This window comes from Cebidichthys violaceus, unplaced genomic scaffold (assembly GCF_023349555.1).
Source record: "Cebidichthys violaceus isolate CVI_PGR_0920_01 unplaced genomic scaffold, fCebVio1.0.p SCAF_1, whole genome shotgun sequence".
Taxonomy (NCBI): Eukaryota; Metazoa; Chordata; class Actinopteri; order Perciformes; family Stichaeidae; genus Cebidichthys; species Cebidichthys violaceus.
The window spans coordinates 19,805,977-19,833,417 of NW_027176262.1; the positions used below are offsets into that span (position 1 = coordinate 19,805,977).

The 27,441-nt window shown below is 42.5% G+C and overlaps 1 protein-coding gene across 6 annotated transcripts in view; it reads left to right on the forward strand.

The window, feature by feature from the left end:
• The window catches only part of cntn5 (contactin 5), a 107,833-nt gene extending 82,959 nt beyond the window's left edge, over window positions 1–24,874 (forward strand). For 4 of the 6 annotated variants that reach the window (XM_068713970.1, XM_068714001.1, XM_068713993.1 and 1 more), the window contains 13 exons: window positions 2,599–2,743; window positions 7,109–7,236; window positions 7,628–7,815; window positions 9,472–9,592; window positions 11,681–11,839; window positions 14,052–14,201; window positions 15,103–15,173; window positions 20,660–20,894; window positions 20,990–21,099; window positions 21,194–21,380; window positions 21,552–21,664; window positions 23,349–23,517; window positions 23,986–24,874. In XM_068713970.1, coding sequence (XP_068570071.1) covers window positions 2,599–2,743; window positions 7,109–7,236; window positions 7,628–7,815; window positions 9,472–9,592; window positions 11,681–11,839; window positions 14,052–14,201; window positions 15,103–15,173; window positions 20,660–20,894; window positions 20,990–21,099; window positions 21,194–21,380; window positions 21,552–21,664; window positions 23,349–23,517; window positions 23,986–24,089 — 1,880 coding nt within the window. In that variant the 3' untranslated portion in view covers window positions 24,090–24,874. The remainder of the gene's footprint in view (window positions 1–2,598; window positions 2,744–7,108; window positions 7,237–7,627; window positions 7,816–9,471; window positions 9,593–11,680; window positions 11,840–14,051; window positions 14,202–15,102; window positions 15,174–20,659; window positions 20,895–20,989; window positions 21,100–21,193; window positions 21,381–21,551; window positions 21,665–23,348; window positions 23,518–23,985) is intronic. The other 2 variants (XM_068713977.1, XM_068713984.1) reach the window with 2 other exon arrangements.
• Window positions 24,875–27,441: the final 2,567 nt, after the last annotated feature.

Below are 27,441 nucleotides of genomic sequence, written 5' to 3' on the forward strand. Positions count from 1 at the left end.
CAGCCTGAAATGGAATTTCGAAACAATTGCGTGAAAGTCTATGGAGCAGAGCCGGAAAGTTGCTGGAGGTTGTCTGATGCTACGCTATGATTGGCCAGTCTGTTTTTGAGAGGCTGGATTTAGTGAAGGCTCAATTAACTGAATTAATTTTAAAGCAAAAATAATTTTCTGGTTCCAGCTTTACATATATTACAATTTACTGCTTTTCTTTTTAATTATTTTAAGGTATTAATGGAATGATAGAATACAAATATGACATTATTTGTCAGAAGGGAGGGCATTTGTCTGCTGTACTTTTACTTTTAATACTTAAAGTACATTTGTCTGATTAATATACTCACCAAGGTAACATTTTGAATGCAGGACTTTTGCTTTTTCTGCGTTGTACTTCCTCCATTCCTTATTTAACAATAACTCACACAATGTCAAATATTTTCATGTTTTCCCTTTTAGATAGATAGATAGACTTTATTTCAGACTCAGGGTCCAGAGAGACAAATACATAAAAGCATCTCTTTGTAAATTGCAAAACAGGAGCCACATGTACTTGAGATTTTAAGGACACTAAAAGCAAAGGAAACTGCTCTCCAGACTAACACATAAGGCTTCAGGCTGAACGCACAATAGTCATACTGAATGGCTGTCCACTGTTCTGTGTTGATGCACTATTTTCTCCTTGTCATCTTCTATACTGGGACACATCTGGTGACACCCATCCCCAGAGGGACACTTTGATTTGCTGCCCGTGTGGCATGCCCTTTTTTGAGGGGGAATGTGTGGCATTTTGGAAATGTTATTGGAAATGGACAACGGTTTTTGTGGAAGATCCATGGAATGTTTTGTTCCTACGCCCATCAGTTTAAAACCTGTGAAGAACTACAACTTTTTAGTAGATTTGACTGCAAAGTGTCTGCAAGAGTGAGAAAATCTAGTGTTTAATACGCTTTTCGTGAGCTGATGAGGAAGTTTCTTTGCCTTCCTTAGAGTCACAGTCACAGTGATGATGTTTGGAAGCTGGTGATGAATGCTTTCATAACTACACCCCCCAGGCATGTCTTCCCAGTGACCTGTGCTCCGTGGAGATGTCCACAAGCAAACACTATCAGGACAGATTACATGGCTAATAACAGCCTGCAGATGAGCGATCACTTGAGGCTGCACGGGTGCAGCGGCTGCCCTCGCCCTTGTGATCTTGTCCCAGATCCAGCTCTTCTGGGAGGGTGGCGGGTGAAGCAATAAGGGTACGGCTGCCACCAGGCTGCAGGCCTGCTCTTATTTTGATTAAAACAAATACACACAGCAACTGCTCTGTTTTCCGCTGCTTTTCGTGTCTAGAGGGACCTCTGCCACTCAGGCAACTACTCAGCCTCAAAGACACAAGTGTTGCAGGGACAGGGGTCAGCCTGTAGCTACAGATGGGATTGAATTGTCATTGTGTATAATGTCACCTATAAAGCATCATTCAGGATTAGAATAATCACAGCTGACAGAGCCTTGCAGCCTGTAGATGGCCTTGATGTGCAACACAGCCGTATACCAGCAGCACGTCTACTTTGGGGCCTTAAGCCTTATTTAGACCATTAGTGCCTAATTCATTCTCTGGAGTGAGCCATGATTGTTAAAAAAACACATTTGTTATTCACTCAGGCAGCCTGGTTAAATATGGGTTAATACTGTTTTCATAAATGCAGTGCGAATCATCTGAGCATGTCATCATTAACATGACAATTATTAACTAATTAGACTGAACAACACAATGTGTATTTATAGAACTGTTGTGGATACTGAATTAGCACATAATTAAGACAAAGTACGGGGCGCTTTGCAGTATATAAAAGCACGTTTGTATAGAAGCATGCTTTGTTATGTTGCACGTGGAAAATTATTAGTTATTACTTTTAAACAAATTAGCATTTCGATCAAGCATTTTGAGTCATGATGTGTCAGTCTAAACCCTGCAGCATTTTTTAAATAATGACTTTGAAATGTCACAGTTGAAGACGTGTTGTGTGTATTACGTTTGTAAATGCATTACATTTTAGCAACCACGCAATTATTGAAAAGCCATTTTAAAAAGGTTTGTTTTACCGCTAGGGGGCAAAAAGACAAAAATCACACAAACCGAAGCTCGTCGAGTCGTGTTCAGATGTTATTTGGGCGTTCAGCAGAAACATGAAGATCCCATTGGTGTCCTTTTCCCTTGAGCAGGTATTATACGATCAGCTTATGGTAGACAATGGGCTGAAAACAGCTGCTGAAAGCATAGGCAGCGTTGTTTTAGTTTCAGTTCATTTGTGCGACGAGAAAAAAAGTGAATCGTCTTCACAATAAGCCCTTTTATCAGGAGTCGTTTGATTCAGCGTTTGTTCTAAAGATAGATCAATTATTGTTCATATATTACAAATAAAATACTCATAATGACTTTTAACATGATCTCAACTGATTTTAAAGACATTTTACGTGCTTGTTTTAACAAGAGTGGAAATTTGGAAACAAGAAATCACATATGGTTTGAATATGTCAGAATATTAGTGTGTTTACTATGATATGACTGCATCATTGTCCAACGTTAAAATCCCATGCGTCTGTCTTGCACAGCGTCGCCTCCTGTCTTTGTTCAGAATCCCGTTCGGGTCATTGCCACGCTTGGAAAAGACATATCGCTGGAGTGCAAACCCAGAGCGTCGCCCAAACCACGGATAACATGGAAGAGAGGAGACCGACGGATACAGCAAAGCAGAAGGTACAGCAACTCTCTAGATGCATCGTGTTTCACTCTCAAATAGACGTTGTGATTTATTTATTTATGCTTTTTTTATAATTATTTGACTGGGACAATGCACAGCTTCTTAGCTGTACCAGAGTTAGCTATTAGCTAAGTTACATCCGTAGTCCCTGGGCAGGAAACAAAGAATGAGATAGCTGGTGTGCCAGTTAGAATGCTTTTGTTTTATGACATAATATAAAAATAGAAAGAAAATCCTCCATTAACCGCAGCTTTCCAGAGCCCCAAAGCTGACAGGGATTCAAGGTTTGGGCTCAAGGACACTTGAGTAGTGCAGGTGTTTGCACCTGGGACCACAGACACCACATGGTAATATCAACACGTACCGAGTTCATAGCAATATTATGATCTTTTTTTTTTATTATTGAAAAATTACCGTAACAAATATAGATTAAAAATTTTCCAGATGGAAATTGTATATATCTGACACGCTTCATCACATTGGTGCCATGAAGCTTTCCTGGTCATTGATTTGCAACATTGTCTGCACTGGCCTAATGTATCCAGAGATATTAAAAGAGATAGATGGATACCTCACTAGAAATGGTGCTCTATAGTCTTTGTAACTGCACAGTATATCGTCATATCGCCCACTGCTGCTAAAAAGTGAGAGAAATGTGTGCAACTCAGACAAAATCATTTCCTACCGTGAAAAATCCCAAAAGTAATGATCCGCCCTGAGCTCTTTACTGTGCATCCACAAACCAGTAGTTATATATGTTGGAGGGCGTGTTCCAGCGCCTGGAGTGTCACTATTTCAGACGTTTAGGAAGGATTCATGTCTGCTGCATCGGGATGGATCGTGCCCATTTTCTTTGCAGCCGGTGGAAGATTTGCTGGAGCTCTGTTATAAATAGGATCCGATTTGTTTTTTTTTTCCCTCCGCACACTTTAGAGAACAGAATATTATGAGAGAAAGTTAATTGCCCTGTAAAATATGCATGAAGTTATGGAAAGTTTGTCTCCCTCAATATCTTCATATTGTTTTTTAATCGCGGGATTTTCATGGCTGAACTTCAAGTGTCGCCATTCCGGCGCAGGCCCTTCAGGAAACGCACGCGTGCCTCATTGTACCACACCACATTTTCATTACTGTAACTGAAATGAAGTGTCACTACTAGAATAAAACACCTTTAGGTACTGGCAAAGCTCTGGAGGCCCGCCTCCTTCTTCTCAGGGATGCTGACAATTTAGACCGGCACAATTGCATTTGGAATTCACATGCAGTTTGATGCATCATCTTTTATGAGAAACATCCCTCGGTTGCACCTAGAGGGGGGGCTGAGCAGGGGCGAGGCTCCATCAATCAAACTGAGCGACGCCGCTGAAATTATCAGCCACCGCTGAGCATCCCGAGTTCGGAGCGAGAGAACGGGACCTTTGTTTATCAGCCAAGACTCAGCTGTCTGTTCAACAGCCTCGCAGCAAGGACAGCCAGTTGATAATAAGATCCTCAGTGTGCTGCTCCTTCAGAACAGCCTCTAACAGGTGAATGGAAACAGGAGTTCTCAGGAATTGGTTTAACGCGGCCCTTTCAGAGCTCGGCGCACATGTTTCAAAAGAAAAAAATGGTCCTCTGAGCTAATTTTGGATGCCTATTTTTCTATAAAAGAGCTGGCTCCAGTAGAGCTGATGGATGGGGAGAAGTTAGAAAGTGTGTTGCCCTAAAATGGTGATTAATGACCCTGGCTTGTCTGGATCTGATAAAGCCTTTGAGGTATTTGTCAAATTCTCACAAATCTATTTTTTTTTTTTATGTGTGTGTGTGTGTGTGTGTGTGTGTGTGTGTGTGTGTGTGTGTGTGTGTGTGTGTGTGTGTGTGTGTGTGTGTGTGTGTGTGTGTGTTGTTGGCGCACACCTCGGGGGGAGATTCATACCTGTCCGAAAAACCTTGATATTGTTTTTATCTGACTTCAGATAAAGCCATGTCTTAAGAGGACAGAACCCAATATTGGAAAAAGCAGTTTATTTTCTCCTCACAGTAATTTATCTTCCACTATCACTACTAGTGCTGACGTTGTAATATGTACAGTGTGTGTGGTCCATTCTTTTTATTCCTCTTGAGCTGGACACACGCTGCTTTTATAAAACACAAGCATGTTTGATGCAACTTAACGGCACACCTGTGCAGTGAGTCAATGATCTGGATAACGCAGTGTTTAAGGGGTCACCGCTCGACCGGAGACCAACCTTGCGAAAAGGTGATTCCTATCTGAAAAGGCCGAAATAAAGAGAAGCAGCGCGTTTGCCGGTCTTGGCCAGGGTGACTCCTGGGAAGGATTTTCTGCCATCACCTATAGTAAAGCAAAGAGTTAAAGGATGGAGAGACGTCCTATTCTTGGGAGGACAGGGGAGGAATCGAAGCAGCTTCACGTTTATCTGGCATTGACAGCTGTGCTGACTTAATGAAGGTTTGTAATTAACATGGATTTCCGCTAATGTTCAGGGCTTTTGTCTCTTAAACAGAAAGTATTAATCCCATTAGTTTGAAAGTATGTGGCAGACTCAGTTGAAGCCCACAGACTCTTTGTCTAAGAGTCAGACTGTGCCTACAGTGGTTAGGCATTTATTTATAAAAAAAAAAAAAAAAAGGCAATTTCGGATTTCATATGTATATAAGTATTCTGTAGCAGTCCATTTGGCTTCACCTCAGAAACCCCTTTTATACTTGAAAAAGTTAAAGGATGGATATAATATATATATATATATATATATATATATATATATATATATATATATATATATATATATATATATATATATATTTTCAAATGCCACATAGGTTTGCCGTGATCTTCTAAATGTTTCTTTTAAATTTCCTAAGGTTGAATCCATTTGCATATTCCCACCTTGTCCTCTCTGCCTCGGCATCCTTGTCAGTTGTGGATTTCCAGCCTAATTTGAAAAATGTCTCCTGGCTGCAGATTGCCTCTGAATTGTCTTATGTGTGGCAAGATTTTGTCACGCCCTCGTGAATTTCAATCACTTTGCCCCGTGATGAAAGAGCTTAGTGTTGCAAATATAAATGCCAAACAACACAAATAAGATCATAAGACGGCAATACCTCACACACACCCATCACTTCAATTTTGGACGTTTCTAATAAAACAATAACTTTGTAAATATTCATCCCCGCCTCTGTGAGGCAATGCTGAAATCATATGTGATGTAAATACTTGGATTTTTGAATAAAAGGGGATTGCACGAGACACTAAGGGGATATTCTTTCATATGATTCCTGCTCTGCAGCCATCTGCTCACACGCCTGGCTCCGGTGTTGATACACGCTATACTATCTGGTGTCAAGCGCTTAATTCTCCAGCTGTTGTTCACAACTCCGAGCGAAATGTTGATCCCGTATTGCTGGCGTCCTTCAGCTGGATAAGGGGCTACTTATGAATGCAGGCGTGGCGGTGTTGTTGTTTTTTTCCTCCCCTCTCTATTACACTTGTTTCCCAGGAGGACAGCTCGGTGATATGCACGCCTCCGTTTGACAGCTTTCCTTTTTAGATTCATTGAATGCTGCAATATTTAGGGTTTGTCAGGTGGATCCATCAGCGTTTTATTTAGATTTATGGAGATATTGATGCAGAGGAACAAAGAATCTATTTTATTTCATGTTGTGTAGCGTTCTCTCCACAAATTATGTTCCGATATGTCCTTTAATGAGTTTTAAATTATACGGCAATCACTCAGATGGCGGCCTATTGCGCTCTTTCGGCAGCACAAGATCAGATATGGTGCATCATTGAACCCAAATTGAAAGTCAGAGGAATACTTTGGTTCTTTGTTCTTGACATCAATACTTTTTATTTTTCTTTTTACAGAAAATGTGTCCCCATTACCTTAATCTGTATCTTTAATAACAGCTGTTTTTTTTAATCCTGTTCGATATAGGGCTACTTAGTGGTATCTGCAAATCAGATTCATTAACACATTTTAATTCTTGATTGATCTCTACGGAAAAGGGTTTATTTTGCTGAAGGTTGCGCAACAAATACAAACCCTGTTCTTGACTCCACATGCCTCAGTCCTCCGAGCTTTGTCGTAACACAAACAACGCACCGTCAGACGCTTTTCGTCCTTCAATTCAGTGATAATAATTTGCTCTCTCTCTTCTTCATTTTAAGGTTTTTCCAGTGGATGATTATTTTGAGAGTATCTGAGCAGTTCGTTTTATCTCATCCCATGTGAACACTGCTATTCTTGTAACCCGACGCAACCGCAAACACGCGGGCCTCGCGCTCGAAAACTTGTCGAGCAACTGTTCGTAAGTGTATTTGTTTCTCATAGCAGTATTGATTTTTGTGTCCTGTCTCACAGGATTATGTTGTTGCGGAACAATACTCTGAGAATCGTCAACTCCAGCCGAGCAGATGAGGGGAACTATGTGTGCCGGGCAGAGAATCAGCTGGGCTCGGCAGAGATGACGGCCATACTGTGGGTAAAAGGTAGGTGATGCCCCGGGGGCCTTTTATTTTCTGCCAAATTAGCACAAGTCTGCCACCAGTAAACAGTCCCCAATGTCATCCCCCCCCCCCCCCCCCACCTTTGTTCGGGTGCCAGGAAATTTATTGTGCTTGCTCAACCGTGAACCAAGGGCTCTCACTTTCAAGAATCATATTACAAGGACACAGCGTAAAGGCCTTGGTCTCATAGATGCACTGTACACAGTCTAGATCAGAGCCCAGCAGGGTATTTATCCAAACAAAGGTGAGTGTGTGTGTTTTAGGCTCCAAGTTAGGCTCCCGGGTTCTCGTGATTGCTCTAAGTGGAATGCAGCGGCTTGACGCTAGCTTCTGGTTAGCCTGAGGTGACAGTGTAGCAGCTTTGTGCTTCCAGAGGCCATGCGTGTGGAGCTCAGCCCGAGCAGAGTGGAGGTGACCGTGGGGGAGAGCGTGGTGCTGAGCTGCAAGGCCGCACACGACACGTCGCTGGATGTGGCCTTCCAGTGGTTCTTCAACCAGAAGCCCATCAACTTCCAACAAGACGGCGGCCACTTTGAATACATCCAAACAGTAAGAGCCAGAGTAAGAAGAATATAATCGTCATATTGGTTATGGTTATCTATTTTTCTCTCTGTCTACCTGTCTGTCTGTCTGTCTGTCTGTCTGTCTGTCTGTCTGTAGACATGTTTACCTGTTAAGTGTAGACAGGTGGTTGTGGGTTTTTTTTATCATCCATTGAAGTCCAAATTATTTTGTTGTTCCCATTTGAACTTTTTGTGTAATGATTTGAATTACCTATTACACACTTCATCTGTGCAAAAAGAATATGTTCCACTAAAGGTCAGACTATTTTTTATTTTTTTTATTTAAACCTTTATTTAACCAGGAGAGTCCCATTGAGATTAAAAATCTCTTTTTCAAGGGAGACCTGGCCAAGACAGGCAGCAACATAAGAAACACATAGTTACAGACAGAAAACACAGAACAAGACAAGTTAAAAGAAACTCAAAGTTAAGAGACAGTGACGTAACCGAGTTCATTTAAAAAACATTGACATTTTTGGGAACCTGCCTGTATTTCTTTCATTTTAGATTTAAAAGCAGTAAGTGGTATCAGTTTTAAATCATTCTGCAACATATTCCACGATGAGGGTGCAGAGTACACACTATCATCAAAGACCTGCATTGAATCATGTACATCGAATTCTAGTAGAGACTGACCCATACCATAATGATTTTTGAATAAACAATAATCATGAATAATGACATAAGAAAATTATACAAAAAAGGAAACTTCAATATGTTCAATATTATTGCTTTGTCATCTTGGGTGCAAATCCATTCTCCTGAGCTGTACCCATTGTTTCTGTCGGTTTGTCTGTCGGTTTGATCTTCGTCACCTAGAATAGGTCGAGGGAGTCACGCTCAAGGATCCTCTGAGGAAGATGTCGTAGAAATTCTCCCAGCGAAAAACAAAAGCTACGCAAACAAAGAGGCACTTAACCTTTTGCCTTCCCTAAAACATCACGGTTACATTGTTCACCTTGTCATTTTGACCTTCCCCCCCCCGAGACAAAAACATCTTACTACACGGTAACACTGTTATGCTAAATGTCTCTTGTACACACAATCATGTGTTAAACTAAGCTGAACGTCCCTTTTCAGAAGCATCCTTTTAAAACATAAGAAGTCAATGTCAAGTAAGTTTCATCAAGCTTAATTTGGTTAATTTAGTTTAATTCCCCCTCTTCATAATACAGAAATACAATCATTAGTGACCAAACCATAAAATACAGTTGAAAACAAATGTGCAAGAGAGTAGGGAGTCCTCTTTATGTCACTATTCCTTTATCAACAGTCACATCTGGCCTGATGTGTCCTCTGCTACTATCCGTGCTCGGGAGGGAAAGTATTTGCAGTGACGATCCATTACAGGCACAACAGATTCCTGGCTGATGCATGGTTTGTAATTTTAATCAGGTTTCGTGCTAAACAGCTGCCTGTGGACCTTGAATTATTCCCAGACTTGCCTCAGGCGTTTCTCATTTCAACGGAGAGAGGAAATACGGGTAGCTGAAGAATGTAGCAGCAAGCAAGCACCTGAATTAAACAGGAATCTCTCAAGCCACATGAGCCTCTACAAGATGTAAAGGAATCACACTTCATGTCAAGTGCATTTAAGCCTGCTGAATCCCTAACTTTATTTTATTTTTTTTATCCTTTTCATTCCCAATCGCAGCAGTCTTCAACAGTGGATCTGATGATTAGGAGCATTTTGTTGAAGCATGCTGGGAAGTACGGGTGCCGGGCCCAGACCAGCGCCGATGCCGTGTTCACGGAGGCCGAACTCCTTGTTCGAGGTGAGCTCGTCGTCGCTGTCAGTGCTCCAGTACACTGTGACGTCTCCTGTGCTCTCTTTAGCGAAGGCACTGAATCGTTTTCCCCCGTGAACTGAGCCACTACCCCGAAACAGAATGTGTTTCTCAGAGAGAATTATTCTTGGCATGTTTAGTTCAGTAGAAATGGACACGATGACAGGCACTACTGCGAAATCATGTTTTGTGTGAATCTAGGAAATTGGCTTATATTTGTTATAAGTGCAGCAGCTTTGGGAAGTACATTTTAATCAGACATTAGAAATGCACTACTGGTGGACACAACTGACCCTTTACTAAGTCCCGCCCTCTAACGCAGGCTGGCCAATCATAGCGCAGCATTTGCCACCTCCGACCAGGGTCCGACAAATATATGTTTGTGTTCCATAGACTCACAGGCAATCGTTTCAGATTGTGTTCATGTTCACGCTGGTTTTGCGGATTCGGTTTCTACAATAAAACCTGTGGGGCAAACATTAGCAGAGTAGCGTTAGCACTTTTATGCTATGCTAGCTACTGAATCAGCAACTGATTGCAACAGTGAAGTAAAGATATACCCGGCTTTACAGGAACAGTGTTCCTTAATTTAATTGTCTTCTGTCTCGATCGCCAGGTTATGTAGCGGTTCACTTTTACGCTTCAGTCTTTATCTTTTAAACCTGTTTTCTGAATCAGTTTGACATCCTGGATATATCTTTTAAAACCCTTTTGTCTGCTTCTCTCTGAAATCAGATAGGATTCCTTCAGTGCAGTTCGTGACAGTGTGGGCTCCACGGTAGCTCTGACAGCTCGACGGAGTAGCAGCGCAGGACGAGGCTTAGCGAAGGCTCAATTGCACAATGACTATTTCCACATTATTGCCCTTGACTAATTCTTTTATGGCCACTGTGAGTTTGACTGGACAGACTGTCTGTCTGCATCGACAGGTTTAATATGTGCTGTAAAACAGATTGGCTGAAATGTCTCCTGATCGGATTCTGTGGCTGTTTCCACTTGTTGCTGATAATGTAATCCAACGATTATTGTCCACGTGTCTTAAGGCGGTTACTTCTCATATCGTTTCATTTGAGATGACATAAAAGGACTTTTTGTTGTACTTAATGATTGAATATAGAAGGGTTCTGTTGTCATTCATATTAATATTGTGGAATTCATGATTCCACGTTTTTTAGATTAGATTTTACGTTAGATTTTCCTGAAAAACTTGTATTAATCATTTTATGTAATTTCTTCAAATGATTTAATATATCTTCATCACAAAATTGATATATAATGTGTCATTAACTTCCACCATATAAGCCATCTCTAGTATGGGATTTAATGATTGCCATTTACTTGTACAGTAAGCTCTGCTGCAGGGGAGGACATATGCCATGTGTTGGGCGCACTATAAAGAGGGTGCTGTTCCTACAGTGACACAATATGCATCTTAATGTCCCAAAATGCAAATGCACCTTTCAGTGCCACCTTCCAGTGGGCACTTTTTGGGGACACAGTACATTGGTTTTCATTGAGAGCACCAGCTGCCAGCTTTTCATTTACAGCTGTTCCCCCTAGAGTCCTTCGACGTTTGCTGCTCCTGCAGATTACATTTACTTCTGAAGACTGAGGTAAACATGTGTTCCGCTGTATTAGAACACAGTAAGGTCTACCACACAGCCATGCCCAGCAGAACTGGTAAACCGCCTCCGAAAAAAACAAAAAAACAGAGAATGTTTGGATATCCCTTAGTCAGCGGGAGATGCTCGGCAGCAGATCTGTGTCAGCCTGGCTCAGTTTAGTATGTCTGTGTTCTCGTCTGTTGTTTGTTTGTGCAACGATTACGACAGAGAATTGATGTTGTCACTGTATGCACACAGCTGCACATCTTCCTTAATGCTTGCATGGTAGCATCCATTAGTGTATTTAATGGCAACAATGCACAGTGACTAAGACATCACAATATGGGCCGTCTTACAACAGCAACAGAGATTGTTTTTTGTTCCCGCCTCACGTCGTGGGATTTCTGAAGCAGTGGTGGTTAAACCGTTACAACCTGTAATTGAATCTGTGTCCTAACGCTGTTTCCACCAGGTCCTCCCGGACCCCCTGGAGTGGTGATAGTGGAGGAGATCACGGATACCACGGCCACCCTGTCCTGGACTCGTGGCCTGGACAACCACAGCCCTATCAGCACCTATAATTTACAGGCCCGCAGCCCATTTTCATTAGGCTGGCAAACTGTCAAAACAGGTAATCAATAAGGAGCAAATTGCAGCCTCTAGATCTGTGAGGTTAATGTGGGGCTATATACAAAGGCCTTAATCCTGCCCAAAGTCAAGTACGGAGATGGTGAATCAGCCCGACAAGAGCACGGTTACTGTTGTCAAGAGATATAACTGCACATTCTTGCGGCAAGGTACTTTATATATTAACACAATCAGACTTTTAAATCCAGAGACTGCTGCGAGAGTCCTCAAACCCGGAAACGAGTCAGCATTTTTGCACCTCAGGTTCTCTCGTCTCAAAGTCAACGTTTTAATTTGAGAATGGGGTTTTTGTTGGACGTCTGTAATAAGGTCTGCGGTTAAGTTATGCTGATGTGAAGTCATGTGACCGCGGTGGGGTTTGTTTATCGCCAAATGTTAGCTTTTTACTTCTGCCGATTGCTTCAATACTTCAAAAATCATCATCAAGTGGTGTTCATTTGAAGATTATCTCGCTGAACAACACATGTAAGTGTTATAAAATTGTGTTTGCCACAGAGCTTTTCAACAACAATCTAAAATACAACAGAGTTTCCATTTCTCCTCAGACGCCTGTTTAAGAAGTTGAAATGCCGCTCTCTTCCAAGCTGTCGTTTTATGTTTGAACTTGGCTGTTGTTCAGAGGAGCTTAGCAAAAAAGCAATTTGGGCCCACATCAAATGTCATTGCTTTGAATTTTCTTCAGTGTCAAATCAGCGGTTAGTGGGAAATTAACCTTTTGGGCTTGAATTTGAAGACCTATCCATGTTCATTTAGCATAGATGCACTTCCACTGCCTAAAAAAATGAATTAGCTGCTCTTTTTTTTTCCTGTACCTTGACACGAAAAAGCATCAATTACTATCACTTAGCATTTAAAGGATGAAAGCTCGCTAAGCATTGTGTGTAATCCATCTTAATATGCTGCGTGATAATAATAGCAGAGTTTAAGGTGCCATAATGATTCATCCCCACAGATACATAAATCACATTTTGTATACGCTCCTCTCACATCATGTCTGTTCAACCACATTTAATTCGATAAAGCACAATTAGGACTCTGTGATGTATCGTCAGTGCTGAACTTGAAGGGGGGACCGAGGCTTTTAAGCTCCCACTCCTCGCAAACAGAGTTATCAGCTCGTGTTTGAAGAGCGGCTTCGCTCGACGGAGCGGTCTCACCCGTGAGCTGCTGCCGATGATAAGAGCGAGAGCTCCTCGGCCTCCCCCGAAGTTGCCTTTGTTAGCACAGCGAGACCTCTGGTTCGCCTGTGACACGGATATGCTTTCAGTCTACCTTTGTTTGTTGCTGCGGGATCAATATTGACGAAGCTTGATTGTGGCAGCGCTGAAGAAGCTAGATTAGTCCCGTTACCTGCTTGTAATTTCTTTTCAAAAACACATTCATAAATCTCGACGCTTTTTCTCACTCTCGGGATGCGATTTGTAATTACATCGCTCTCTAAGTCCTCTGTAGATACTGTGAGAATTGATTGGAATCCGCTTCCCTCTATGTAATGAGTTACTCTTCCTGATGTGCTCTAAAGCCGCGAGTAAGCCCTTGTTCAGACATCATCATGCCGGGTCTCAAGTCAATTGTGTATCGTCACCACCTGGTGAAACAATACGCCGAGTCACAGGGAACCTGGAGGGAACTGAGACTGCCGTGTGATTTTGTTGGTTTTCTGGCTCTGTGCTGGAGCACACTGGATCTACAACAAAACAAGGGCTTTGGGGTAAAGTGTGACTCTCTGCTTTTACAAACAAACGTGAACGTTGCAGCAACTACCCCCAGTTTTAGGGAACAGAAATGAATGTTGACACGGTCTTTAAGTCATCACACAAAGTCATCACATTTAATCGTATGTAATCCTCTGTAGTTAAAGACTGCCTGTAGGCCCAAAGCCCACAGACATCAGCAGACGCTTGTGATGCTGTGACGCTCTGCCAGCCATCTTCCCATTGCCTGTGTTGATGCTCAGTTGGTTGGTTGAGGTCAGGTGACAGCACGGAACTTTCCAATGTTAAAAAAAGAAGAAAAACTCCCTGACTTCTTCGCCTGTGTGTTAAACATCATTGTCCTGCTACGCTTTTCACTCAACATGGATCTCTCAAACACCCTTAAAGCTTTGAGTTGGCCCTTTAAATACTGTGAACAAAGGTGTGTGAGTGTTGCTCGTCCTGATTAAATAAATACATAAGCATCCCTCCTGTCTGCAGACCCAGAGCCAGTGACGGGGGACATGGAGTCAGCCATGGCTGTGGAGCTCAACCCCTGGGTGGAATACGAGTTCAGGGTGGTGGCCAGCAATGGAATTGGGACCGGAGACCCCAGTGCACCGTCCAGAGGCGTTAGGACCAAAGAAGCAGGTAAATCCAGCAAAGCCACCATGATGCATTACATTCTAGTGACACTTTGAGTCCAGAAACGTACAGAATACACTGAGTGCTGATGATTTATCGTAGCTGCAGAGCTTACAGTAACCCCCACATGCCACCTCATGACCACGCTAGATTCCCATTATACTCCATTTTAATTGGGCAAAAGAGTTGAAAATAAGCTGCTTACATGAATTTCAACAAGCGTGATGTTTCCGCTGAAGCAGCCTGTCCTTTAATGCCCCGAGGCAAAGACACAGCAGAACACACTGTTTACGGTGAGCAGAAATTGACTGAGACGGTCTGCATCAGGCGCGCCGCTTCACTAACTGCTCGTTCTCGTCTATAAAACGGAATAATTACAAAGGTCAGCGGCCATTTGGAAGTGGCTTATTTAATCTGTCCTATCGCTTCAGCGTAATTAACAGACTAATTGCTGCATCTGCACACGGTTGCGATAATTCAACCATAAAGTTATAATCCGTGATTCAAAGATGGAAAAAAAAAATTCACAATGCGGCTCGGAAACCTACTCTCACTCTCAATTTGATCGACAGGCACGAACATCAAAGGATAGCTTGAGTTTTCAATGTTTTTCTAATGCTGCAAAAGGTTTGTTTACTTCAGCGATGTTTTTAAAAACATCATTAAAAGAGTGTCTTGTTGTATTCATGATATGTAGACTCACAAATGCATTTTTTAAATCAATATGACAAACTTAGCAATTAATAAAACCCAAGTTTAGCTCAAATGTATGTGGTCATAAATTGAGGATTTGAGCCTTAAAGGCCTGAAAAGTTCTTTATTTTCATCTTTTCTTTCTGTCAAAAACATGAAGTGTGTTCGCAGCGTGTGGTCAGTGATGCATTGTTAACCTTTCTGCTTCACACAGTCCCGTCAGTGGCACCATCGAACGTTAGCGGAGGGAACGGCCGCAGGCACGAACTGGTCATCTCGTGGGAGGTAGGGTCCTCTGCCAAACTGCTTCTGTAGCACAAACGTGACGACATGTGTGCAAAAAAAAAAAAAAAAAAAAAAACCCCGCAAATGTCACAGCGGGCCTACTGTTCCAGTTCAACAAACTCAGAGGCTTGTTGAATACACAGGAGTTAATGGAAGCTTTTATTTAGTCTACTGTCACTTAAAAATAATCTTTGCAGCTTCCTGTTGTTTCTATGTCAACAGCATGACATTCACACTGGTGGTTTAAAACTCCTCCGTGAGGATATGATACGAGTGTCTCTACACAAGGGTTTAAGCTCCTTGAAATTCAAGATGCTTCTCTGAACATTCTCTCGCTTTATAAAGAATGATGATTCAGAAACTGCCACAGGTCGTGCATTAATTATACCAGAATGATAATTCTGGTATAATTCTATAATATTAGGAAGAGTTCACGAAAGTTTCAAGCAAAATTTGAATGTGAAACTTACTAAAAATAAAATCAATGTCTTCCCAAGTCAATAGATGAGATCAACATTTTGAGCGCTAAAGATGCTTGCTTATACATGTTAATATGTTGCATTATGTAAACAGAAATGTGGTAACTCGATATAAAGATGTTGGTTCTCAGGGGAGACGCTCAGGGCTCATAATTAACAAACTGGCAATGAGATGTCAACTTTATGTCAGAAAATATATGTGAGAGTTTGTACACTGATGTTTCGACACAGCTTTTCTGTTGTTTACGTCGATTCATCAAGACTTTACTCTTGTTTTTTGATTCTCCGTTCGCCGTAGAGGCATGAGAGAATGTTTTCTTCATGAATTCAAGGTAACAGGCTGAGTAATTGATAAACAAAATGGTAATTTTATGAGTGAAGTATTCCTTTAACCTTAGGCTCAACAAAAACACCTTGTGCTCGGTAGTTCACAGTCCCTGTTATCCGCAACAAATACACTCACCCACCTTTAAAGCAGGTTTTACAGTAATCTGCAGTATCACAATGATGATAATAGGCATGCTGACGTTGAGCTATATACAGAACATAATAATCACAGATTTTCTAGGAAATTAACATGTTGATCCTGTAAGCCAGTGTTTTTCAAGTGCGACTCTGAAAAAGAGCAGCGCCTGCGGTGTTGAAAACCCCCACGCCTAAAAGCACAGGAATGATTATTTTTAGGGATTTTTACATGATTAAATGTGGTGTAAATATTCATCATTCAACTTGAGAAAGTATTACTCAACAAAAAAAAAAAAAAAAGTGATAATAAATGTGTATGTTTAGTGAATTTATCATCACCGAGCCGCTGCTTCAAGAACATTTCTGAACCTGCAGGTTGAGAATCTGTGTTATTAATATATTTATGAAGGAGTGAAAACAAACCCGCTGAAACAAGGGTCCCTTTAAACATCGGTGCCGAAACCAATGTTCCCTTAGGGATTAAACTGTCACTAAGTAATAAATCCTGCATGTGAATGTGACTTCATAATCATGTAGAGGTTGTTACTGCATGTGCCATTCATTAAAAACCTTCACTTTTTGTTGCCTGGGAATACTTGTCAGACATTATTAAGGGGGATAAAGCACGGTTGATGGACGACGCAAGTCCTCGTGGCTCCAAAGCTTGAAGGAAACGGTTTAATGACTTGAAGATATACAGATGATTGCATCAGTTTACAGTCGGTTGCTTTCACTTGAGGTGAGATATGACGAGTTAGATGCAGCTTCCCCTCCGTGTGTGCCGGGGACCGCCGTCTGCACGCAGTCCTATTCCCACTACCATCAAAGTGGGATCTAATTAAAACATAGAGGAAAGTTTCAGACCCTCAAGTGAGAGAATGATGAGAAGAGTCTGGAGATGTTCTTCAAGGTAGGAGGACAGGCGTATTGAGGGATCTGGAGCATTTAAGTTGAGATTGAGCACAGGAGGTTGGCAATCTATTTCGATTGGCGAGAAGAGTTGACTTTTTTTTTTTTTTCAAAGTGAAAAGTTTGACGGCATATTTAGCTGACATTGGTAGCATGCTTGCTGTGTAACATAAAGAGTGCATGCACAGTGCTTCGTACATCTTTTAACATACGCCAGCGAAAAACTAAATTAACTTTTCCTTAAAGAGATGCATTTTCTTGCGTTGAACACTTGGCGTATAGTATACAGAATTTTAAAAAAAAAAACTTTTAAAGGATGACCCGCTTTATACCCTGAACCACAATCACCCCACCTACAGAGAAAAATCAGTGTGGAAACAAAGCGCTAATGTCTTAATGTGTTGCTGAATGATTGCTCTAAAGTAAGAAAAGCATACGCTCAGCTTATAAAGGGAGCGCACACACACACACACACACACACACACACACACACACTAAAATGAGCCAGGTGTGGATGCTCTGAAGTCTGAATACGGCGAGAGACATGCACATTATATCCAGTGCTGTAACACAAGGGGGCCCAGGTGAGCGGAGCGGCCATCATTAGGTCTCGGTAGACCCGTCTGCTCCAGTATTCTACACCATTCACTCGCATCCACACATTCCAGGGTTTGAAGATACACAGCGGAAGAAAAGGCGTCAACCGTTCCAACGAGGGACGAACCAGACGGGAAAGTGCTTCAGTCCACTCGGGCAGGATGCTTTTCCTCAAGATCAGAGGCTGAAGTTATTGTAAAGAGAAAACACTTTTATGAGATAAAGATGTAACTGTCCCAAGGGAAATAAAGGCATGGCAGCAGCAAGGAAGACAATACAAGCACCAGAGCCAAACAAATACCACAAAAACAATATGTTGAGCATTTAAGACAAGCCTCAGATTGACTTGAAATAATGACGGATTTATGGACTAAATATGGATGTTTTTTAGAGACGGCTTTGTCCAAGAGACATCGTCATGCCAGTACACAACCCCAGGATCACAGCTCATCACATTTTAAACAGGGTCCCTCTTTATTCTGTTGTGAAATGTGTTTAACCACACCGGGTCTCAGAGTTTGAGGGCACCACTTGGTCACGACGGCGAAATTTGCTGACAAAGCTCAAAGAAGGCCAGCCGGGCCGTGTATTACACAGAGCCGCATAAGCCGGGCCGGATGATTAAGACGTCGTGAATTTTAAATTTGGGTCCCACCAGAGCGGCACGATGATGATTAACCTTGAATCTCGGAGTCGTTCCCAATAAATCGGAGGGACGTTTGTGAATATCTGTTTGTAATATAAACCTCGACGAGGGTTGTGCAAAAAAAAACAAAAAACGTAATAACTCTCCGCGCCAAGTAAAGAGGATATCAGCGGACAGCTTGGCTCTCGGCCAGGTCCGGGTCGCCGCGTGTGCAGAATCACTATGAGCAACGTCGAGAATTTGCAATTGAGATCAGTCGAAGGATACATCAACAGGGGAACGGTGAACAGATGTGGAAGCAACTGACAGTTATTCTTGTAGTTATTAAGTATGGGAGCCCAACTGCCACTGGGAAGATAACCTTCACATGAGGAGAAGTGCCCCTCCGTGGCACATTATGGGGCATAATGTCCATTCCAGATGGGGTGGCGTTTGGCGGTAGACCATTTCCTGTTTATAAATGAGAATTATGCTACATAAAGAGTGTCATTAGAGTAGCTTGTATAACACAATGACGACCTCCTTAACAATAAATGCAGGACCCCGTGTTGACAGAAAAACCAGGGGATACTTTAAGTCCCATAAAACCACGATTGGTCGGATGTACAAGTTTAACAAGGAGTCCTTTAAAGCCATGCATCAATTTGAGTATAATTATGAAAAGCGATAAGAGTTTCTTTCTTAAGGAGCATCTTGAGGAGACTCAAGGAAATGCATAGCTGCAGCTTTTCAGTTTCAGTAACCACCATGATTGGAACAATTTGCTTTCTTCAACAAGGCCCTCGTAATGCATGAGTGTCATCATGTCTGCTCGTCTGCTTTTATTCACACATTCTTTTTTTGCAGGTCAGATCCAATCACTGCTGAAGCACAGAGAGTACAATAGTGCGAAAGATTAAAGTACTTTTTAAGCGATGTTTTTAATCTCTGCTCCTTGTGGGTCTGTAATAATTGGTCAGTCATCAATAAGTCCGTCAGTCTCCAAGAGCATCGCTGGACAATGCCGAGGCGCTCCACTTCATTGCCGTGTCCTCCGTTCGGCACTTGCCATTTCGGGTCGTTCGAGCTCTGCCCTATTTTCTTCCCCGTTCTGCTAAATGCTCTTGGAAATAAATCAGGACCTCGTCAGTGATCAATGCCGATGGATATTAAAAGAGACGGAGCAGGAATGTTGGCCCTTTTTTGGCAGCCGAGGCATGTGAGCGCGCGACAGTCCTGCCTCTCCAATCATCTGTGGCGAGTTGTCAGAGCCTCGACGGCCATGGTGGGCAGGGTTATTAAGCAGGATGAATGACTAAACAGTCTCTGCAGCTTCATTCAGCCGTCTCATTAGAGTCGACGGTGGGAGACTGTTTTTTTATTTTTTTTTCTCTCGGGGAGCCATTGGGAGGACCATTAGTGATGCCCTCGCAGTCATCGCGACTGAGCCCGGCAGGCCTCGCAATTTCATCCACAAGACTTACTTCGGTTCAATCAGCCCTCTCACACCGCGTCCACACTCACCCGCGACTATTTCAATTCCCTCCAAGTGTTTCTAGACTTAACTCGCTAATTTGTTGATGCTGTTTTTTTTGGGGGTTTTTTCAAAGACCTATATTCCTTGGCACGTCTTTAAAAGCCTTGCCAGCTCTGATAATAACTTTGATGGAAGCTAATTCATTTCCACTGATCATCCCCGTAATTAGGCAGTCACGGTTGATTGAATGAAATGTGAACTACATCTCCATCCACCACCAATCCCTCTGTGGACTAAATGGCTAATTTGGGGGATGCCTTCAGGGTACAATGATACTTTGAAGCCTATGCAAATCAACACATTACAGCTCGCTGAGTTTTTGTTGCCAAAAAAACAGGTGTTCAGGTGTTTGTCATTTATTAAATTTAGATTTAAAACCCTGCAGCCCGTATTTTAATTAAACCCGAGCTCTCTTAATGAATTGGCATTTGATTTGATTAAGCGCCGAGCAGCTGTGGAAGACAACCCCCCCAGTCCCGCCACTTCAGCAAAACCACGGCTAAGCATTGAAGCCAGCACACAAAAACCTGTGTCCCAAAAAAAGAAATCCTCCCGTCAGACATGGAAAGATAAATGTGCTACATAATGGGGACAACTGAGCCAGATATGATTTGTTTCCATTACTCAAGACTGACTGCATCTTTATTAACACTGGCAGACAACGGCAACAGTCAAGCGGTAGGAAATTAAAAGCTGGTTATACGGGACTACCAGAGCAAAAAGGCATGTTTTGTTTAATGAGAGCCCACTTGCACAGAAGAGGCTATTTAAATGAGAAAGTAATGCACACTCTGTCACAGAGCTGCACGGCGCTGGTGCCGCTACAGTTTTGCACTTTATCTCGGTGATGATCAGTTTCTGTCTTTCCACTCAGCCCGTATCCGAGGAGTTCCAAAATGGCGAGGGCTTTGGGTACATCGTTGCGTTTCGAGCCAACGGAACCAGAGGCTGGAAGGAGAAGATGGTGACGTCAGCGGACTCCACGACGTACAAGTACCGAGACGAGACCTTCCCTCCCCTCACCCCGTTTGAAGTGAAGGTCGGAGTGTACAACAACAAGGGAGACGGGCCGTTCAGCAAAGTTGTCATCATCCACTCCGCGGAGGGCGGTGGGTTCATATTTGTGGCTGCATTGATTTTCAAAGTACAGAGGAGAAGCTTTTCTGCAGCTTTATGGTCGTCATCATTTCGACTTGTTTCACAGAGCCGAGGGAAGCGCCGTCCGATGTCAAAGCTTACAGCATTTCTTCATCGGAAATTAGGGTCACCTGGAATCCGCCCAATCCTGGCCCAGGGAGACCAAGAGGATATGAGGTGCTTGTAAATTGTGTGCTCTGTGCATCCACATTTGAACATTTCCATGCAGTATCTGACGTTTTGCTTGTTTTCATTAATCTTGTGTTAACAGGTCAGCTACTGGAAAGACATGGAGCAGGAGGAGTCGGGGAATAAACAAAGAACTGTGAAAAACGAAACATCCGTGGTCCTGACAGGACTAGAGGGCAACAGTCTGTATCTCATCACTGTAAAAGGCTTCAACAGCATCGGCCAGGGTCCTGCCACTGCAGCTGTCACAGCCAATACTAGGAAAGCCCGTGAGTACAGCACTGACACGAATCATGTAGCACTATATCTGGAATAGAGGCTACCTGTGCACCGCGCTCTAAATCCCCCAGTAAAAAGGGTAGTAATTGACCTAGTTGGTTGAAACTCCTGCTTAAAAGTCTGTTTGAATTTGCACCCAGAGCGTTGCGTTCTCTTCTCAGCTCCTGCTCAGCCTCCAACCAACCTCATGTGGATTCAAGAGGGCAACAACGTGTCTTTAAACTGGGACCCGGTGAGGGCAAAGGACAACGAATCGGATGTCATCGGGTACATGGTAATGATCATTCTTCAAAGTCACGTTTCTTCAACTGCATAAAATGAAGACAACGTTTAAACATTATGCAAATACTATAGATTTGCTAATTTGGAGGAGCAGCTAAACGATAAATTGAAAAACAGGAGTCTCCTGGATAATTTAACAATGCTAAAGTTTTATGTTATGGCTTTAGGTTTCTATTATTTTAACCTTGTTTCTGAGAAAGCATGTTTTTACTGCCAATTTGGTATAACAACATTGACCCAGTATCCGAAGCGTGAGTCAATTTAAACTGCTGAATATATTATAAGGCTAATCTGAAGTGTAAACTTTAGGTTGAGCTCGTCGTTATCAGCAACATAATGATGCTCAGTGATTGGACATTTTTAACTGAAAAGCCCCTTGGTGATCGTAGTGGACTCCTCTCTCCTAACCTTTGCATGCACACAGTCTTGTAACTTTGTATTTGCATTTAAAGAACCAAATGTTTTCTAACAAAGTTGCTCATCTTTTGTACTGTTGATTAAAATAAGAGAGTTTCATATCCACCCGAGCCTGGATAGTGCTCCCACTGCAGCTCATCATTGTCTATGTAGAAAATAAAAGACTTCTGGATTCCTTGGACATCTGAAATATTTGTGCTGCTCTGTTACTGTTAAAGAGCAGCTATAATGAGTTTTTTTAATACCTCTGAGTACCAAGTTTATATGCAATGTAAACACAATAGCATCTCGCTGCAGAGCTCCAGGCTCAGACACCTCAAGCGCTGGGACCCATTTCCATCACCAGCACCCTTGGTGAAAATCCCATCCTTATCACGTGTTAAAGTGGAAAATCAAGTGTTTATCGCACTTCTTTATCAATATACGTTTATATGCCGCTATATTGCACATTCGTGTATTGTTTTATCGTGCTTATCATTACTAAAGTAGCGTACTTAGCATAAATCAAATACATCGCATCACGCACATCGTATCACATCCATGCCACACAACCTCTACCAATAACACACAAAGGTAAACAACACAATAATATGTCAATATAACTTATAAACATGTAATTATATAAAGTTAGGTAACGTATCATTAAGCAGCAAATAACTTATACTAACATCATTAAATTGCTCATGTTAGCTAGCTATGACAATGTTAGCTAGCTATGCTAACGTTAGCAAGCTATGATAACGTTAGCTAGCTATGCTAACGTTAGCTAGCTATCATAACGTTAGTTAGCTATGATAACGTTAGCTAGCTATGCTAACGTTAGCAAGCTATGATAACGTTAGCTAGCTATGCTAATGTTAGCTAGCTCTTATAATGTTAGCTAGCTATGCTAATGTTGTTAACAAGTTAGACAGCAATGGGCAAAAAAACTGTTAATTAATGTAGTCAGTTTAGCTAATTTCCCGTTAGTTTATAGTTAGCAATTGCCCAAGGTTGGTAAGCCACGTTACCTAACTTTAAAAGTTAGTTATCTCAAAATATTACGGTTGTGTTGTTTACATTATGGTGTTATTGGTGGAGGTTGTGTGTCTTTTTTCAAACTAATGAACGCGTGCTATCGTATCCTGGTGATCTGGCGTACTCATTTCCGCCTCGGTGCTTGTGACAGGAAAGGGTTCGACGATGGAACCAGGCCTGGAACTCTGCCGCTAGACTCTCCTCTGTAAAACCTAAAGTGGCTTTGTGCCCTTCTCCTGCAGGTGTTACTCAAACAGGAGGGCAGAGGCCACAACCAGGTGACCAGAACCATTAACCCTTCCACCATGCTCTCACTGCCAGAGGGAGGCACCTATATCATCGAGGTGCGCGCCCTCAGCGAAGGGGGAGAGGGAGCGGTCAGCTCCCAAGTCCGAGTGGTCACCTCCTCCGGTAAGCTAGTTAGTTGTCTACCTCCTTCTCAGCCACTCGCTCCCTTACATGACCTCTGAAAGCCAATCGCTATGCACAGGCTGTTTTCTCTTATGTTCTGCCCTTAATTGAGTCATCGCAGATGTTGTGTGAGCCAAGTTTTCTTTGGCTAATACTGTTTTAATTACCTCACCCACACAAACCTTCCTTCTCTTACACAGCCAATTAACTTCTAAGCAACTGGATGGACAGGAAGCTTGCAGTCCTGCTTGTGACATTAGGCAACAGATTGCTGTTTTTCTCCCCATGTTTTCATTTCCCTTCACCGTCCATTTCTCTTTTTTTTCACCATTTCTTCCCATTTCCTTGAGACCGATTCATTCGAAAGATCAATGGAGTTATTTAGCATTAAACATTAATGCAGTTCCTGCATTCCGTTTTGCGTCCTCTTATTGACTCTCCCCCTCCCCCCCTCCTCCCTTCTCTTAGGTGTGCGAGCAAAAAGCAGCCAGCACTCAGTGCACTGCACGCCACGGGGCCTGACATGGACAGCAATGCTCCTGGTTCTTCTGGTGCCTTCAGCTTCCTGGTGAGGCCACAGTGCCGTCCTCATCTCCGCGGAGGGAGCCACCAGTCTTCAGCTCCCTTATTCCCTCTGACTGCCTGCTTGCTTTGGCCTTAGCCAGTCCCGAAGGGCCCGAGGCCTGCCAAAGGGGGGTTGAGTCTGCCGATTCTCCAGAGTTCCATTTCAGTTCCCCGTTTCTTTTGAGGCCCTGGGTGTTTGATTTGCACAGCTCTTTCCGACATCACACTAGTGCTGTACTGTAGTGTACATTGCGTGGAAAGATTTGTTTAATCGTTTACTTTGACATCAAGTGTTCCTCTCATTGACTGGCGTCTAACCACTTCCTGACGGCTCCTACAGCTCTGTGGCTCCACAGAGCATGAACAATTCCTCGAAAAGCTGCTGTGGTAGTAATACAGGGATCAGCCGGCCTGTTTCTTTTCATTACTTATCTGCGTCAATTTACCCCTTGGCTGCCTAACAAGCAATGCAGCAGAAGCTCAGTAGAGATAAGTGCATTGTTTTCTTATTCACACATTGAGGAAAAAGTTTTTTATGGAACCAAGAATCTTTCCAGACTTGCATTTTGTACATTGTGTTACCTTTAGAGCAAAAAAAAAACAAAAAAAAAACAGTGGTGTGTGTCAGCTATGTCAAACTCTCTGTTTCTTGGTAGTGATTAAGCAACGCTTGGTGATACAGTTTGTTGACTGTTGGATGTATGGAGATAGGAAACAGGTTCTTAACTTTAGTGCCCGGACACATCGATAGACAAAGACAACTCTGTACGGACTCTTGGTGTCAGTACAAATAAATGTGATGTATATTTTTTAAACGGTTGTTGTTTGTATTTTCTTACTTTTAGAAAGGTAATATTTCTAACAACACACTAGGGCTTTTTTTTCCCCATTGATCAGTCTTTTGATTATTTTATAATCATTTTTGTCCCTACAGTTCTTCCAAAATCTTTAAACTGCTTACTTTGTTTGACCAACAGTCCAGGATCCAAAGATCTCCAGTGAAATACAACAAAGAAAACGTTTGAGAAGGTGGAGACTGACAGTGTTTGGTGTTTTTGCTTGATTAATGGAGAAGAAAAAATAGTTGATCCACTAAATGACAATCGTACAAATTTCACCGTGACACTTTCATTCTATATTTCATTTGCAAATGTTCATCAGACAGTTCTGCGCTTTTAAAAAAGCGTTTCCCCAAGTGTTAACGTAAAGTTTGGGTTGATTGAATTCCACACACGTGGCATTAGAGGCCACGGAACTTTCTGCGATAAAAGAACCGCTGCATAGTCAAATAGGGCAGCATCAAGAGTGTCTCTCCCTGCTCTCGGGCTCCTCTCTTGCCTTGTCTGCAGTTAAAGCTTATCTCTCACTGGGCAGAAATCCAAATGAATTGGCCTGAAGTGTAATTAATGTTAGAATGGAGATCTGTAGTCCTAACGCCGGCTTGCTTGAGCAGACCTTTTCACTTGCTCCGCCTCCAGCTCCCTGGACTCTCCATTACAGAGTCGGAGTAACCTGGCTCACCTGCTCAGGTTCTGACGAGGGTACTAGCTCAACCACGAGAGATAGGACCACACGGCGAAACAGAGGACAAGCAGCGCTCCAAGCAGCGTCCGTCGCGTGGATACTCCTCCTCGTTTAGACCTCTCTGTTTTTGGGGGGGGGGGGGGGGGGGGGGTTAGGTGTCTTTCCGACTTCTACATTGTTTCCGTCTGTAGTGCAAAGCATAAAGCGTTAATGTGGATGGAGGGGTTTTGCGGTGCTTTTAGCCCGTTCAATGACGTCGGCTCAAACACATACCTCCACACAAGTGCTAATGCACCGACCTTTAATTATTCATGCTGCACCTGTCTGTGTTGGCGCATCTGATTTATGATAATGGATTATGTTTCCTGCAAGGGGACCCATTTGGTTCGGAGAGCCAGAAGCTATAGTGTCAGCAATTAAAACATGAACTCCCCCTTGGTTAATGTCAGTGTGTGTGTGTGTGTGTGTGTGTGTGTGTGTGTGTGTGTGTGTGTGTGTGTGTGTGTGTGTGTGTGTATGTGTATGTGTATGTGTGTGTGTGTGTGTGTGTGTGCGCGCACACACCTGTGTGCAGGGGTGTACTCTAGTTTTTAGTATTGCAATATGTTATGTTAGATCATTTTAGGGCTAATGTATTCTGCTGGAGAAGATTCAGTTTTACAGCTTAGACTATACTTACAATTACAACATATGTGTACAAGAAGAGATATTTTCATTAGCGGCTATTAACCTTTTTTTTTTTTTACTGACTTGAATATAAAGGTGGTCCTATTTACTGTCAGTCTTCTATATAACTGTACATTTTTGAATACCTCACTTTTTTCCCGTTTCTTTGGTTTTGAAGTGGAGCGAGTCCCATCCAGCTGCAGGCTTAAGGAGTCAAACTGCTCTGGGATATAAACCTCACTCCCTGATCGGGTTAAAAACACACGTGATCCAACAGCGACCCTGCAGCCGAGGCTCCACTCCATGGACACTGCAACGGGACGGATGCTCGCTGTTAGGACGCCACAAACTGCTTCCTGAAGTATCAGTGCTGTCTCCTAATAAAATATGTTCCCATACAACGAAACTGTGAACTACGTTTCTAGGGAACCTTATTTTGTAGTGGATTACATTTGCTTTTGACGTATCTCAATTCATTTTCAAATGGAAGTGGAAGTCTGTGTAGGGAAGAAGGTGGTGGATGGGTCAAAACACACAGGACTTTCACCCAGGACACTGCTGTTCATGTCCCATATGAACCAAACACTATTGTGAACTACACCTTACAAAGTAGTTTTGTTGCTTTTTTTTGTTTTGTTTTGTTTTTTTACGTTAAAAACTGTTAATCATGGAGGAAATACGTTTCCCTCGAAACATATGCAGGTATACTTTATATATAATCTTATGCTGCTGCAATACATCTTTTTGTAGTTTACATTTCAACAGAGATGGTCTGTTCAGGGGACACCATGGTATGTAAAGTTTCTGTCCTCTATTTCCTCTTCATTTGGCCCTTACCCTCTGAAACCTAATACGTACACTCCAAAAGAAACCTTCAAACATGATATCCCAGCAAGTATCAGTTGATACTACGTCTGCCTCCATCAATCCACAAACGTCCTTTTAGCCTTTTAAAAGTATTACATTGTCTCGGGATTCGCTCGCTGATCGAGAGCTGAGCTGCGGCTTTGCTTTCCAGACGGGTCACAGTTTAATACTCATCCTGAAATTGCCAGAAGAGCGGGCCCCTCCAACACACACTGCTGCTACAGCACCAGGTGAACTGTAATGTCACCGTTTTTTGGGGATATACAACTGTAGAGTTTCTCTACAGCTCTTACAGTAAATGTA